The following is a 16,630-nucleotide window of genomic DNA, read 5'->3' as shown; positions in this document are numbered from 1 at the left end:
GCTTTATTAATATTATTTTCTGTTTCTTTTTATGTTAATGTGGCTGTTAGAAATTTTGGGGTTACTTCCATTGGACTATGATTTTATTGAACATTGCTTCCAAGACTGTGCCGAGGAAGGATCTCTGGAACATAGTTCATTATACTGGGAACCTTTAATGATTTAACTGTAACACTGGGGTAGGATGGACCGGAGATCAGCCAATAGATCTCAGTGGCAAGAAGGTTTTGGATTCTTGTAACTCATGCTAAAGATTTTGGACTGTTTTGAAAACATAGTGGCACTGTGTAATGACTTTAACCACAGGAAGATTTTTGTAATTGATTTGCTTCTCCCCATCCTAAAGGTTTTCTTTCATGTGCCATGATGCATTTAAAAATAGAACTACTTTTATAGGCTTGAGCACAGCTTGCCTACAATGATTACTAACTCATTTGCTTTAGATTCCATTCAGGAAGTATCTGTGGAAGCCAACATAGGCCACCTACGTTACCTAGATAGGTGACTTCCATTCAGCTTTTGAGTGCTCTTAAAAGCAATGGGATGAATAGCCACTTGAGTTTGTGATGTCTTGGATGCAATGCTGCCTGATCTAGTAACCAGAGCAATCATGTATCTAGAGGACCAGGAATTCTGAAGTTCCAGAAGAAAACTTAAGAAATCTTAAAATGTGGTCATTGATATTTTACAGAATAAGTGTTCAGTTTTGTCTTGTGGGCTGCATTGCATTTACGTTGAATTTTTCAAGGAGAGTGGTGTAGGAGGTCTTCACAGTTGTCATGAATTGGAGGTCTAAAAGTCTTAATAGAGCCCAGTTTGAGCAAATCTTTGTAAAGCTAAGGGAACAATAACAATTAGACACTGGAAACACAGAATTCTCCATCATGTTTGAATATTACCATGGCATCAGTGTCAGCTTTCGTGTGACTTCCATTCAAGCCATCTCAAAAACCAACTGACTCCCTGCCTTTCTCTGTTCCCTAAGTTTAAAATAATTCATATTTCACCGGAGCTATGAACACCAGAGATTAGTACCTAGTGTCTGAACTGTCACTGTTTTAATTTCTTGCTGAAATCCAAGTCCAATTCCATTTGCAATCTGTACCATTTCTACAAGAAAACATGATAATGGGATGTTAATTTAAAGAACCAATCTAGACATTATGATATGACTCAGTGCTTAAAACCCAACCAAGATGCTGAGAAATGGCTAGCCTCTCATGGAGCTCTCCTCTATTGGTCACTATACAGCCAAGCATCCATAAGCAACACATCATAATTGTTGGTTATGAATGTTTCTCTCCCAATATAGCTACGTCAGTCATTCTTCTTAGAGAAAAGAGCCCAGTTTCCTGTATAAACCCGTTCTCATGGTTTTGGAGTATTTAGCCTTTTCAAGAAATTTCCAGTAGAGGGAAATATATATTATGCCATGACTTTAAATTCAGTATTTGGAAAATTTTTAGTTTTGTAAGAAAAAGAAATGCCATAGGGTTGATGACAGCATCATTCCTAACAGTATACATTTTGATAGGCTTAAATGTTAGATCTGATATTAAGTACAGGGAGAGAGAGAGAGAGAGAGAGAGAGAGACAGAGAGAGAGAGAGAGACAGAGAGAGAGAGAGAGAGAGAACGAGAACACAAAGAAACAAGGAAATTAATGCCTTATTATAGCCAAGTTTTGGCAAGTGAAATCATATGTCCAAATTCATCAAAATAATAACATTGAATAGTGCAACTTTTATATTCTAATGATATTCAAATAAAGGTTTTAAAGAATGATATTATCAGTCTATAAATTTGATTGCATCTCAGCTTTTACTTGATCGTTAGCCACTGGATTGACTCAGGGTAGCCTTAAATTCTGTCCTGGAAGATTCTATGTAGTATTTGCCTAGAAGTAATTTTGGAGGTCTTAATGCTATATTTTTGTTTCTGTCCCCAAAATACACTTTAGTAGGAAACATTTAGTAAATTGTTTCTCCACTCACTAAGTGTACTCAACATTAAGAATGAGGACAGTATTTTTTTCAGTCATTTTTCAGTGATTCTTTCTTTCTGACTAGCTATATATCTAACTGTCAACTATGTTACCATTCAAAAAAAATAAAATTAGTTAACTAGACTGTTCAGTTCTGCATAATATTCATAATACTGTGTGTATGTTTATGTGTGCCTGCATATATGTGCATGTGTGTGTGCATATGTGTGGATATGTGTGCATATGTGTGTGTATTGTGTGTGTTGGTGGGGGGTGCTGAGTGTGGAACACGGAGGGTTTACATGCTGAGCACAGGTTCTTCCACCAGAAGTACCATGAGAATTTGGGATGAAGTCATTCGCAAGTACTTTGGAACTAAAAACAAAAGTCTTTTGTTCTGAAGGTTTAAATGGAGCTCTCCTCCTAGAGAAAGAAACATCAACGATTTTTATGTTACCCCAAATTACAAATGTACAGTGACTGTACTGGGAATCAACATTGAAACTAAACTAGACTCACTGGTGTCTAGGAATACAGGCCATTTTCCTGAGATAATCCATTCAAAAGTATCTAACATGTTACTTGGCCTCTATAGCGCTAAGCAAAAGTCAAGTCTCAGCTGCTTCCCTGCTGTCCTCAGTCAAACCCCTCTTACGAAGAATCACTTAGTATTTCATGAGAAACAAACATTGCTTGATTTCCCCCCAGCTAACCAGCAAGCTTTATGCTCCCTGATAAAGAGTTTGGTAATACAAAGTCAGTTAATACCATCAGACTTTTCCCGTGTTTTAGTGTAACGAGGATTTACAGCAGCGGTTAATGCAACATAAATCTTCAGTTTTATTATCCACCCCATCAGCAAACTAGCCTTTGTGAAAATTGAAGCTAAAAGTTATTTGATAAATGTTCCATCCTTCTCAATAGTGAAAACTGGTCTGAAAATAATTTTTCAACCAGCTTTTTTCCAAAGGTTCTGAGTTCCTTCCAGCCCTTAAGAAGTTGGAAATGTTATTAAACATTTTGATTTCTTCTCCTTTCATCTCCTGTTTAGAAATTAATGTCTTGAAAAATTGGATGCAAATGTTTTTTTTTTTTTTTAAAGATAGCAACTCTATTCATCCTTCTAATCCAACTTCAGCATGTTAAAAGTCTGATTCTTTGCTGGAAATCTTGGCCAATAGTGGATAGATTTTTGTCTTTGCCTTAAGGTCTAGACCTTAAGGTCTCTTTCTTCTATTTTCACATTTAGCATGTGGGAAACAAAGGAATTCAATACTTTTAAGAGCATTCCAGCTTGTCTTCAATCTTCTGCTCTTTGTAAGGTAGCAGGGCATGGCCCATTCTTATGTTTTATAAAAAGAGTTGGTAGATTAAAAAGGCAATTTGAGCGATGGAGGGGTAAATCTTTCGAGCTCTATCTTCCTTTAGGGCAGAGAGGGTCCTCTGGGTTAGGTCTTTTTGTGAAGATCATTGTTGCATACAGCTTTGTATAAATGTGCAATTCAGAAACTGTCCCAATATGTCTGCACATATGGTTGATTTTAGCTGTAAGTTCACATTTCCTTGAACACATAGGCTGAGTGTATTCCCATAATGGTAGCTGAGCAATTTCTCTGCTATGGCTCAATTTCTTTCTTTCTCTTCTGCAGTTCCCTCTCCTTTCTTTACATAGTAGTAACTTTACTAAAAGGGTCATTAAAAAAAAAAAAAAAAACAACATGCAAGCCGGTGCCAGGAAGTTTAAGTTTAGATAACAGTCCCGTCACATTTGGCTGTTGGACTGAAACTGGATGAGTAAATAGAACGGAATGTCGTGTTATGATTCCCTTGATTATGCATGTAAGGCACTGCTTAGGCTTAAACCTCATCAGCCATTTCTAACAACGGACCATTCAACTGTGTTGGATGTTCTGGACATACACTTTTAGCCTTCAGCTGTGACATACAGTTGACATGGAAATGAATCATGTGTCTGCTTGCTTTACTTCATTGAGCCAGTTGGTAGGCTTGATGGTCAGAGGCATGATGTATACTAAGCATTTGAGTGCAGCCTCCTGTCTGATGTCCAGAGTTCCTATTAAAATGAGTCTGCTTGTATGATCGCCTAAAACATGCATCTATTGAGTAGTTCTCACCCTCCAGTCTGTTCCATTTGGTAACTCATTCAGCTGAGCTGCCTAAGCAGGGCTTTTCCTTTAATAGAGGACCATATTCATTTAGCTCCAATCTTGTGTTGGAATATCCCAGAAAATAAAGACCTCTCTGGCATGGTCTAGTGTTAAAAATTATTAACTGGGGACTGTCAAGAATGCTTACCTACTAAGAGTATATTTGCTTGCTTTTGAAGAGGATACAGGATTGGTTTGGTAGTTCAAAACCATTACAAGTCCAGTTCCAAAGAATTCAATCACCTCTTTTGAACTCCCTAGCTATTGGGCACACATGTGGGCATGTGGTGTGCAAACATATAAGCAGACAATATAATTGTACTTATAAAAGATAAAATAAGAATATTAATTGATTTTAATTAATCTTATATCAAATATTTGTGGAGATTCTCTTTTATACTTAACATAAAGAGGGGCAAAGGAAAGGTATAGGCTCTAGTTTCATAACTTCTTCATTATACATGGGAGAGAAACACTGAGCAGTAAATAAACTACAATGATGTAATTGTACATATACAGAGGACTACACAGGAAACAGATTTCATGAGATCAGCTAATAGCACTTCACCTGAAGTCTCAGTCTCAAATGAAACAGCTGTGGAGTTTAATGTAATTCTAGAGAGTCTCTGTGAGCAGCTTTGGGTACAATTTAGGAAATATAGTCTAAGCTACAGTGGAACACCATGTGCAAAGACTTTGAAATGAGAGGAACAGTGTAACTGGGGTCCTATAGAAGTTCATCAGAGAAACTCAAGTCAAGGAAACGAAGAGTTGTAGGGAAAAGTCCATGCAGACAAGATGGGATCTTGCAGGGCCCACCCTACTAGGGCTTGTTAATGAACTAGATGCCTTCTCAAACATACTAGAGGCCACTAAGACATTTAATTTCCAGGACAATTGCCACTACTGAACCCTCCTGATTTGTTGAAAATCATTCCATCCTTCTTCGGGAAAAGGACAAATTAGAAGGAGCAAACATTGGACAGGGGGATGTAAATTGAGACTCTTTCACTAGCCATAAAGAAAAGTTGGAAGTTTAGCATTGGAGAAAGAAGAAAGAAGACAAACTGGAGAGAGACTAAGGACAGAAAGCTCAATGGGACCTGAGTTCAATTCCATGCATGCAGGTGGTGGCTCCCACGTGCCCTCTCTTAGCCTCCTGATATGTACCTAGTGAGTTTGGATTGGCAAGGTTGTTCCAGTTTAAGAGGTTCAGAGGAAGTCTAAGGAGGTAGTTGGCAATCTGAAGCTCAGAGGAATTTTTGCCCCTGATGAAAATATTCACTACAATGTTGTTTATGCTAAGCGTGAGTAGGCTTAATTGAACAGGCTGTCCAAGAAGCAATAGAACATACAGACTATTCAGTTTAGCCTCAAATGTACTATGAAGTGCTCACTCTGTGGCCGATCATTTGCTAATATCTATTAAAAAAGGAAAAGCTGCCAACAGACCTCAGTAGACTTCTCTTTGCCTTAAACCTTATGTGACTTTTGCAACTTCCAAGAATGAGATATAGTATAACCAGAAAAAAACCTCTTGGGCATCTGAACCTGTATTCTAGCCTCATGTTGCCCAGACTTTGCCTTGAATTTAAATCTCTGCAACCTCAAGTTCATTTTTTTTTTTTTGCCTTGTCTCTAGTAGACACATAAACTATTTGGTAAGTGCAGTCTCTCCATTGGCTTCAAATGTCCTTAACTTTCAGATATAATTGTATTTGGCCACTCCTAAGAACAAAATATTCAAAACTGTTTCTTTTCCTAAGAATGAATAACACATTTCTATAAAAGGTGTCTTATCTTTAGGCAACACTATAACCTTCCTGTGTTTTGTAGGATACAAATTTCTAATGACTTCTACATTATGGTCATATTTACTTCACTTGTAGAAATGAGTCATGCCCCTCTAAATCTGTTTTATATATATATATATATATATCCCTGTGCATCCTCGCTATAAGTGAAGACTGTCAAAGCTTTTCTCCTGGTAGTTCTTTTTTTTTTTTTTTTTTTTTTTTTTTGTTTAGCTTCTGGCTAAAGCCCAGCAATTGTATTTTGAGCATGTACCTTCAGGAGCTTTTTGGTGTATTAGCAATTAAGAACCACCCTTTAAGGAGTTAAGTTTGTTATTGTTCCAATTCTGAAGATTGCTAACCAAGTCATAAGGGCTCACATATTTCATACGTACTGCTATCCACTCAGTGATTTGGAAAGAAAAAAAAAAACTCATCACATGAATGTCTTTTCTGAACATAATGTTCGTGTGAAGAAAGACAAGAGTGGGACAGAAAAAGTATAAAAGAGAAGATCTGTGGAGAAGAAAGCTCAACTTTCTTGTGAATGAGAAACCTAAACTGAAGGCTTGAAAAATGAAACTCAGTCCCTATGTGGCTTTTCCTTAAACGTGGTGTCCTGTTTTGCTTTAATGAGATTGCTCTGTGAGATTGTGTACACTATTATGTGTTCATGGATGCTTGTAGTAGCACATCTTTATTTTGTCTCCAGAGTGAGAATAAGTCTCTTCTTCCTTTTTGCTTATAGGAAGAGCGCCGTGTGATTTACGTTGGTAAAATCAGACCTGACACAACGCGGACAGAATTGAGAGACCGCTTTGAAGTTTTTGGTGAAATTGAGGAATGCACCGTAAATCTGCGGGATGATGGGTGAGAATCTTCAAAATTATTTCTTGTTTAGAAGCTGACGTATGTAAAAAATTATGACCCTAAGATTACTGGGATGGGAGTTGCCAATGTAAGTGCTTTGACAGATGACAAGTTGAGTTCAGAACCTTATTTATTTTCTTTCATCCCTATTTATTAATCTTTCTAGTTGAGATTTCCTGTCTCAGAATAAGTATTTAGCTGCCTGACAGGACAATCACACTGATAAATGGATGTGGTGCCAGAGATGCTGGCCCCAGTGATGTCTTCCAAAGTAGAAGGGGTAGCAAGCAGTCCTCTGTGCTGTTGCTGCCTAACCAGATCTCAATGTCTCTTCCCTGCCCACTGCAGAGACAGCTATGGTTTCATCACCTACCGTTACACCTGTGACGCTTTCGCTGCTCTTGAGAATGGATATACTTTACGCAGGTCGAACGAAACTGACTTCGAGCTGTACTTTTGTGGACGGAAGCAATTTTTCAAGTCTAACTATGCAGACCTAGGTGAGATATAGCTTAGAGCTTGAAATGGAAATGAACATGCTCCACACAGGTTAGGCCATCACTTGGCTTTTCTGAAGGGAATATTTGAATTCAATTTCTGAAAGGAGACCTTTTCAGAAGCAAGGTGCTTTAGTCTGAGCCATAAGGGGCAGATGTTCTTATACTCTGAATAGATGCTAAACCTTCACCATTCATGATATGTGTGTGTGTGTTATTGTCTTGTGTATTAATGTGTTTTAAGTATCTGAATCTACATTCATTCAAGTTTTACATGAGTTATACTTGAGAAAAGAAAGCTGAAGGTCACTAGCTAAATGACCACATACTTTTTCAAGAATAAAATATAACAAAAACCAAGTTTGTGGAGTGATAGCACATTCTACATGTTGCATAGGATGGTTTGGAAACAGTTTTCATTTAAGAACAAAATGACAGTAAGAAGTCTATGATGTTATCATGCCCATTGTACATGTGGTTAAAATAAAAGCCATGTAACTATTTACTTTTTCCTGTTCAAAGGAGATCCTTTAGATGAAAAGTAAAATTCCAATGAGTTTTCTTCCTGTGTATGATAGTATTACCAACTAACTTCAGAATTCAACCTTAGAGTGCTCCCCTTTTCTGTAGTTGAGATCATGATACATATGTGCACATATGTGCTTATACCTGTACATACAGTTAAAATGTCCTTCTCAGCAATAATACATATATTACTTTCCTGATGTGATTGATTCACAGGACTAAAAATAACTCATGTGCATATTTTAATGTTTGCATGCTATTTTGCTCGGCATATAGCATAATCATATTAGATAATTAATTGTAACTCTATTTGTATTCAACTTTTATTATTTTTTGATGTTATGAATAATGGTACAATGGACATCTTAATTTCCTTTCTAATTTTAATTTTGTTCCATTGCATGCCATTCCCTATCTAACATGTGCATTATATGCCCCTTAATTCTTTGAGGGAGGAATGAAGAAAGGTGGCACGTGTGCATATCATGATTATTTTAAATTAATTTGTAATAAGGATAAAATTAGCATATGTATCTATTCCTCAGCATTGTTAGCTATCCATCCCCAATCACTCTTATACTATAAAAAGACAAATGTGAATACAAAATACTGGATTTCTCTCTCCCTTCCAGCACAGTTGTGTCTTCCTGGAATAATTGATATAGGTGCTGTGCATTGTTCAGGGGAATATGCTATAATTCACTTCACAAGCTAAATAGATAGAGGGAAACAGGGAAGCAGAAGCTGACTGCTGGAGAGATAGAGGCCTAGGGATGAAACTATAAAACCTGGCAAGCCATTTGTTCAAATGTTGGCTGATAAAAACAGTCAAGACAGATTGAAGCCTTGAGTTGATTTGACTTATTTTCTTTAGTGATGAAGGCTAGGGTGTTCCCACTCTCTCACAACATCTAGAGTTTAAAACAAGTTACCTAGAGGGGTCTTTAGATCACGATTCGTCATGGCAGAGGGAGGACTGGATGGTATTTCCAAATTGAACTGGCTGAAATATTTCTAAGAAGACTGCTCCTTCCCAGCTCGTTATCTTCCTGCCTAGACAGCAGCCATGGCAGCTTTGCCATTGCTAGGCACGCTCACCTTTTTTCTTGTTTGAAAAGCAGGCTTGATGCACATTGCAATACCATGAGATATTGAAGCTCTCTAAAGATTATCAGAGTCATCAAGGTGTGGATGCTCCGATCATATTTATGAGGTAGACAAAAGAGCCTCAGCATTGGAGTCATGTCCCCCCAGTGTTTGAGACCTGACTCACTGCTGATCTTGGATAAGCATTTCAGCTTCATTAGCTTCTGATTATATCTTTTTAAAATAACTCATACTGTTCTGGAAGTATATTAAATGTCTGCGGAGAATTTGACATCACAATGCCTAATATAAAATAAATAGGTTATAAATAAACGTGTGAGAAATAGGAAGTTAGAGATTTTGGACTGTCTTTAAACAGAAGAATTAACGTTAAGTTGTAGCTTTGGAGATCAATGAAAATTTCAAGTGTCTTATCTTGATTTCCATGAAGAATTTAGTTTAAATGTTTCAAGCCACATATGATCCCTACATAAAAAGAACACAATAATGTACTCCAAATATAAAGAAATTGGAAGCTCATAGTTCTGTGAAAATTAAACAAAGCCAACATGATGCATATTAATTTTACTGAGATGGGAAATTGTGCGACCATTTTAGATAGCTTTTTCTCCTATTTGATTTGCTTCTCCAAATAAAGTTACCCCTCTAAAGACATCCTATTACTCATACCAGAAAGTTGGTAGATGATGTATACAATACAAAATATAGTGATTCCAACTACAATTGATAAATCAGAGTGGAAATTTCATGTGAATTGATTAGGGATATAGTGATAAAGCCAGGATTTGAAGTCTACTACCTAGGGCTTTCTGTTGGTTCTGTCTACTGCCATATAAGCAAATGGCTCTTACTAACAAAATACCTTAATAAAAAGTTAAACAGGGCTAGAGATATGGATCAGCAGTTAATAATACTTATTGCTCTTTCGGAAGGTGTGGTTTGATTCCCTGCACCCACATGATGGCTCACAACCTTCTATAACTCCAGTTTAAGGGGAACTAGCACTTTTTTTTTTCTGGCCTCCACTGGATGAGGCATGCACTTACATATCAGCAAGCAAAAACACTCATGCATTTAAACTGTAGAAAACAACTCTAAATAAAAAATGTTATACAGGAAAGATGGGATCAGAATAGGGTGAATTTCTAGTAAGAATACAATAGCTTTGATTAAGAATTATTTATACATAGGAATCATGTTCAGGCATATATGAAAACTGAAATAATACATTCATCATCAATTCTTTATGTACTCAAACAGTATATCATAATATCAAATATTGAATATCTGTTTATTTGGCATTTATTGGTAACTAATTCCCTGATCCTATATGAATATTTATTTTTAGCTATGGTTTTTGTGTGTGAGTGTGCTTGAGATTAATGCCGCTATTCAACAACATGAATTTGAGAACTTACATTGTACCAACAGTTTTCCAGTTGCTAAGAATACAGATGTGATGATTTTTGTTTCTAGCAATACAGGATCATTTTTTTATAACAATTTCTCTTGAAAACAAAGAGAGTAGCTTTTATTTTATTTCCATATTTTTCATCATATCTTATTGTTTTCCAACATCTCCTCAATACAAGAGGGCATGGTGGAGATCCTGCTGTTGTCTCATACATGACCTTTCCTATCCACCAAGAATATCTATTTCAGATGCCTGCTAAGAAGCATGATGTGTGTGTTCGTTTAAGTGGGTGTCAATGTGAAGTACATTACAGTCAAGAAACTCCTGAGAAGTAGTGTCTTACAGCATTCTGAATATTTATCAACATTAATATAGAGCATTACATTCTGGATTACCGTTAGGATAATCCAACAGAGATGATGGAATTCATCTCTAAATTCCCTCTAGGAAAAAGATCCAAATTTCTGTTCCTGGTCCCCTGATGCTCTATGCCCTACACATTTCCCTTGTGCTGTACCCCCAGACTCAGCCAAGCATGCATTCACATTGGGACTTATGTTTCCATATTCTCTCCTTTTACACTATCTCCACTTGGATTTTTATACTGTAACTTGGCTTAGGAGAAATTGGAAGTGTTTATATGGTTAGTAGAATTGTTAATTTGTTCCTGAAAAGCCTTATTTCCCTTCAAGTAAATACTTCCCAAGAAAGTAATTCATACATAGGAGGCTTTGGTTATATTTCCAAGAAACCATTTCTCACGTGTAAGACCTCCATGAACTATCTACCCCCCCTCTTTATTGTAGATATGACTGGAGAATAATTAGAAGTATTTAACAGAATTTTACTTTACACACATTGCTAAACACATCTATTTAAAAAGATTTATTTGAAATAAAGTGTGGGGTATTCCATAAAATCTGATTTGAACTAGGTGAAAAATCCAAGACATTATAGAAGAATTTTTATCCCTCCCATTCAACAGAATTTTATGCTCAGCCAAGTTAAATCCATTGAATGGGAAGAGTCCAGCTTCTACTCTACCTTTGCTTCTAAGTCATTGTGGGACCACTGGCAAACCAATTAAAGTGCCAGGATAAGAGAAAATGGTCACCCATAAAGATCTTAAATATTAAACAAATATTAAATTTTACTACCCCTGTGTACTCTTGAGATTTTAGGTATACAATAAATCTATAGGTTTTGTTTTTGAAAGTTAACTACTCCGTTCTCTGTTTACAGCTATACATCCAATAAAGTTTAGGCATTGTTTTTAAGTACGTTGATTAGCTGCTCTATAATTGAACCCGGTATCTTGAGTTGTGTTAAAGGCCATCAGTAAAGGGTGCATCTAACCTGACATGGTGTGTTTCTTTCAGATACCAACTCAGACGATTTTGACCCTGCTTCCACCAAGAGCAAGTATGACTCTCTGGATTTTGATAGTTTACTGAAGGAAGCTCAGAGAAGCTTGCGCAGGTAACGTGTTCCCAGGCTGAGGAATGACAGAGAGATGGTCAATACCTCATGGGACAGCGTGTCCTTTCCCAAGACTCTTGCAAGTCATACTTAGGAATTTCTCCTACTTTACACTCTCTGTACAAAAATAAAACAAAACAAAACAACAATAACAACAACAACAACAACAATAACAACAACAACCATACCAGAACAAGAACAACGGTTTACATGAACACAGCTGCTGAAGAGGCAAGAGACAGAATGATAATCCAGTAAGCACACGTTTATTCACGGGTGTCAGCTTTGCTTTCCCTGGAGGCTCTTGGTGACAGTGTGTGTGCGTGTGTGTGTGTGGGTGTGCGTGTGTGTATGTGTGTGTGTGTACTTGTTTGGAAAGTACATATGTACACATGTGAGGACTTGGGGGCACCTGAACAGAACGAACAAGGGCGACCCCTTCAAATGGCAGCATTTCCATGAAGACACACTTAAAACCTACAACTTCAAAATGTTCGTATTCTATACAAAAGGAAAATAAATAAATATAAATTAAAAGGAAAGAAAACTCACAAACCACCCTAAAATGACACTGCTGATGCCTGTTGTCAGCCTCCGGTACCGTCTTTTCAGAAAGTGCAAAACCCAGAAAGTGCAAAACCAACCTGCAGCAAGCTCTCTCTCTCTCTTAATGTAATCATTACGTGACAATCCCGAAGACACTACAGGTTCCATAGAACTCATATCCACCTCTCTCTCTCTCTCTCTCTCTCTCTCTCTCTCTCTCTCTCTCCTCTCTCCTCTCTCCTCTCTCCCTCCCTTCTTTGCCATTGAATCTGGGTGGGAGAGGATACTGCAGGCACCAGATGCTAAACTTTCCTAACATTTTGAAGTTTCTGTAGTTTGTCCTTTGTCCTGACACCTATGTATATGTTCAAAATGTTGATCTTCCACTGCAGATTTTGAAAAGCCTTGTTATTGGTCAAGCGGGGAGTGTGTTCAGTGGCTCCTTCTGAGGAGCAGACGCGGTGTTACATGAGTACTGAGAGTTGAGTAGAACTCTCTGGATGTGTTCAGATAGTGTAATTGCTACATTCTCTGATGTAGTTAAGTATTTACAGATGTTAAATGGAGTATTTTTATTTTATGTACATACTCTACAACTATGTTCTTTTTTGTTACAGCTATGCACTGTAAATGCAGCCTTCTTTTCAAAACTGCTAAATTTTTCTTAATCAAGAATATTCAAATGTAATTATGAGGTGAAACAATTATTGTACACTAACATATTTAGAAGCTAAACTTACTGCTTATATATATTTGATTGTAAAAAAAAAAAAAAACAAAACCAACAAAACAAAAGACAGTGTGTGTGTGTGTGTCCGTTGAGTGCAAGTCCAACAAAATGGCGCTTCACGCACATCCATCCCTTCTTAGGTGAGCTTCAATCTAAGCATCTTGTCAACAACAACAAAAATCCTAGGCCCCTCAAGGTATTAACCACTTCTGCAATATTTTTCCACATTTTCTTGTTGCTTGTTTTTCTTTGAAGTTTTATACACTGGATTTGTTAGGGGAATGAAATTTTCTCATCTAAAATTTTTCTAGACAATATCATGATTTTATGTAAAGTCTCTCAATGGGGAACCATTAAGAAATGTTTTTATTTTCTCTATCAACAGTAGATTTGAAACTAGAGGTCAAAAAAAATCTTTTTAAAATGCTGTTTTGTTTTAATTTTTGTGATTTTAATTTGATACAAAATGCTGAGGTAATAATTACAGTATGATTTTTACAATAGTCAATGTGTGTCTGAAGACTATCTTTGAAGCCAGTATCTCTTTCCCTTGGCAGAGTATGATGATGGTATTTAATCTGTATTTTTTACAGTTATACATCCTGTAAAATACTGATATTTCATTCCTTTGTTTACTAAAGAGACATATTTATCAGTTGCAGATAGCCTATTTATTATAAATTAAGAGATGATGAAAATAATAAGGTCAGTGGAGACTTTCTACCCAGGGTGCATGGCAGTTGTCAGGCTGGAGTGTACCTTCTTCGTTTGGGAAACTCAGCTCTCGCAGAAGCAGTGTTCCATCTTTCACTAGCATGGCCTCTGATACGACCATGGTGTTGTTCTTGGTGACATTGCTTCTGCTAAATTTAATATTAATAATAATAAATGTCAGAAAAAAAACCCTCCATTTTGAGCATCAGGATTTCATCTGAGTATGGAGTCGCTGCCATGGGAGTCACTAAACTTTGGAGTATGTATTTCATTTCCAAATTGAGATGCATTTACTGTTTGGCTGACATGAATTTTCTGGAAGATATGATAGACCTACTACTTAACCGTTTTTGTTTGTTTTTTTTTCTTTGTTGTTGTTGTTTTGTTTTTTGTTTTTTTGTTTTTCTCTCTCACCCAACACTATCTTACAAAATGGGTTTCACCCCCAGGCCAATGCAGCTAATTTTGACAGCTGCATTCATTTATCACCAGCATATTGTGTTCTGAGTGAATCCACTGTCTGTCCTGTCGAATGCTTGCTCAAGTGTTTGGCTTATTATTTCTAAGTAGATAGAAAGCAATAAATAACTATGAAATAAAAAAGAATTGTGTTCACAGGTTCTGCGTTACAACAGTAACACATCTTTAATCCGCCTAATTCTTGTTCTGTAGGATAAATGCAGGTATTTTAACTCTTTGTGAACGCCAAACTAAAGTTTACAGTCTTTCTTTCTGAATTTTGAGTATCTTCTGTTGTAGAATAATAATAAAAAGACTATTAAGAGCAATAAATTATTTTTAAGAAATCAATATTTAGTAAATCCTGTTATGTGTTTAAGGACCAGATGCGTTCTCTATTTTGCCTTTAAATTTTTGTGATCCAACTTTAAAAACATACGTTGTCTTGTTTGCCCTGGATCATGGACATGACTAAAATTTTGTGGTTTCTTTTCTTACTTATCAAAAGACAACACTACAGATTTCATGTTGAGGATTCATTGAGCTCTCACCCTCTGGCCTGACAAATCTTGTTACCATGAAGATAGTTTTCCTCCGTGGACTTCAAATTGCATCTAAAATTAGTGAAGCTTGTGTATCTTATGCAGACACTGTGGGTAGCCCATCAAAATATAAGCTGTAAGCTTTGTTCCTTTCATTTTTTTTTTTTTACTTCTTTTGGGAGAGAATATTTCCAACAAACACATGCACCCCACCAACAGGGGAGGCAAATTTCAGCATAGATCTATAAGACTTTCAGATGACCATGGGCCATTGCCTTCATGCTGTGGTAAGTACTACATCTACAATTTTGGTACCCGAACTGGTGCTTTAGAAATGCGGGGTTTTTATTAAAAAAAAAAAAAAGAAATGTAGCAGAATAATTCTTTTAGTGCAGCAACTCAGTTTTTGTAAAGGACTCTGAGAACACTTGGGCTGTGAACATTCAAAGCAGCAGAGAGGGAACCTGGCACTATTGGGGTAAAGTGTTTGGGTCAGTTGAAAAAAAGGAAACCTTTTCATGCCTTTAGATGTGAGCTAACAGTAGGTAATGATCATGTGTCCCTTTTTGATGGCTGTACGAAGAACTTCAATCACTGTAGTCTAAGATCTGATCTATAGATGACCTAGAATAGCCATGTAATATAATGTGATGATTCTAAATTTGTACCTATGTGACAGACATTTTCAATAATGTGAAAACTGCAGATTTGATGGAGCTACTTTAAGATTTGTAGGTGAAAGTGTGCTACTGTTGGTTGAACTATGCTGAAGAGGGAAAGTGAGTGATTAGTTTGAGCCCTTGCTGGCTCTTTTCCACCTGCCAATTCTACATGTATTGTTGTGGTTTTATTCATTGTATGAAAATTCCTGTGATTTTTTTTTAAATGTGCAGTACACATCAGCCTCACTGAGCTAATAAAGGGAAAAGAATGTTTCAAATCTACTTCTGTTCTTCTTATTTATCGGAACCAAATGGTTGGCATGTTTCTCAGATCAGTACACATCACTACTTATTAATCGATTTCCTCTTGGGCTCTGTCCTTTCTCCCTGCTTTTCTGTATTAATGGATGTGCTTTAGCTCCGAGAACACGTGCACCTCCTGGATTTTACTAGTCTTTTCAAAGTGTGAAAGGCAGGTGTGGTGATTTCTCTAATGAAGGTTGAGAGGTGAAAAGTGACATGCTGCTTTATCAAGTGGCTTCACTCTATGTCTGCATGTAGCCCTGGAAACTGCATACTTTTAAAGATAAGCAATTGCCTAGAGGGTTATCAGGTAGATATTTAGAGTGGAACATGATTTTGTTATAGGTGGGTTGGATACTTTCAATGACTTGCATCAGGAGAAAGGTCTCGAACTTATGCATCTTAACCAGACTGATATATGAAAGGCCTGGTAGCTGAAGATATGTCTTGCTCTCAGGCTGTGGTATTGTGCCTGGTAGCTGGTGGTGGTCTTAATGACAGAATGCATTATTCCTACTAGAGCCCCTCAAACTTCATAGGGTACTCTGCACTCAAATATTTGCTTTTCAAGAACAGTATAAACCCAGCATTGGGAGGATCACAACTAAGTATATCGTCTCCCTCACCCCATCAGTTACCTAGAGAAAAGAATGTGAGTATTAAAATGTGATGAACATATCAAGTGCATGAAAATCTGCAAAATAACACAGGGCACGTTCTCCATGGAACTACTTCTATTCTATATTAATAGTAAAACTCATCAATTTACTATGTCAACATGCTAGATAAAAAAAATAATGTTAAGTCATGCAAATATTGCATCCATCTACAGCTATAG

General features: G+C 36.8%; 1 protein-coding gene across 12 annotated transcripts in view; it reads left to right on the top strand.

Annotated features, from left to right (window-relative positions):
* Positions 1-15,771, top strand: part of Ppargc1a (peroxisome proliferative activated receptor, gamma, coactivator 1 alpha) — a 661,605-nt gene extending 645,834 nt beyond the window's left edge. For all 12 annotated transcript variants that reach the window (NR_132764.1, NR_027710.1, XM_006503774.4 and 9 more), the window contains 3 exons: positions 6,693-6,814; positions 7,163-7,314; positions 11,737-15,771. Coding sequence is in view for 10 of the 12 variants with exons in the window: in XM_006503774.4 (XP_006503837.1) it covers positions 6,693-6,814; positions 7,163-7,314; positions 11,737-11,840 (378 nt within the window). In the remaining 2 variants the exon portion in view is untranslated. The remainder of the gene's footprint in view (positions 1-6,692; positions 6,815-7,162; positions 7,315-11,736) is intronic.
* The last annotated feature ends 859 nt before the right edge of the window (positions 15,772-16,630 follow it).

This window comes from Mus musculus, chromosome 5 (assembly GCF_000001635.26).
Source record: "Mus musculus strain C57BL/6J chromosome 5, GRCm38.p6 C57BL/6J".
NCBI lineage: Eukaryota > Metazoa > Chordata > Mammalia > Rodentia > Muridae > Mus > Mus musculus.
Note: the sequence above shows the minus strand (reverse complement) of the source record. Positions and strands in the feature narration are given on the sequence as shown.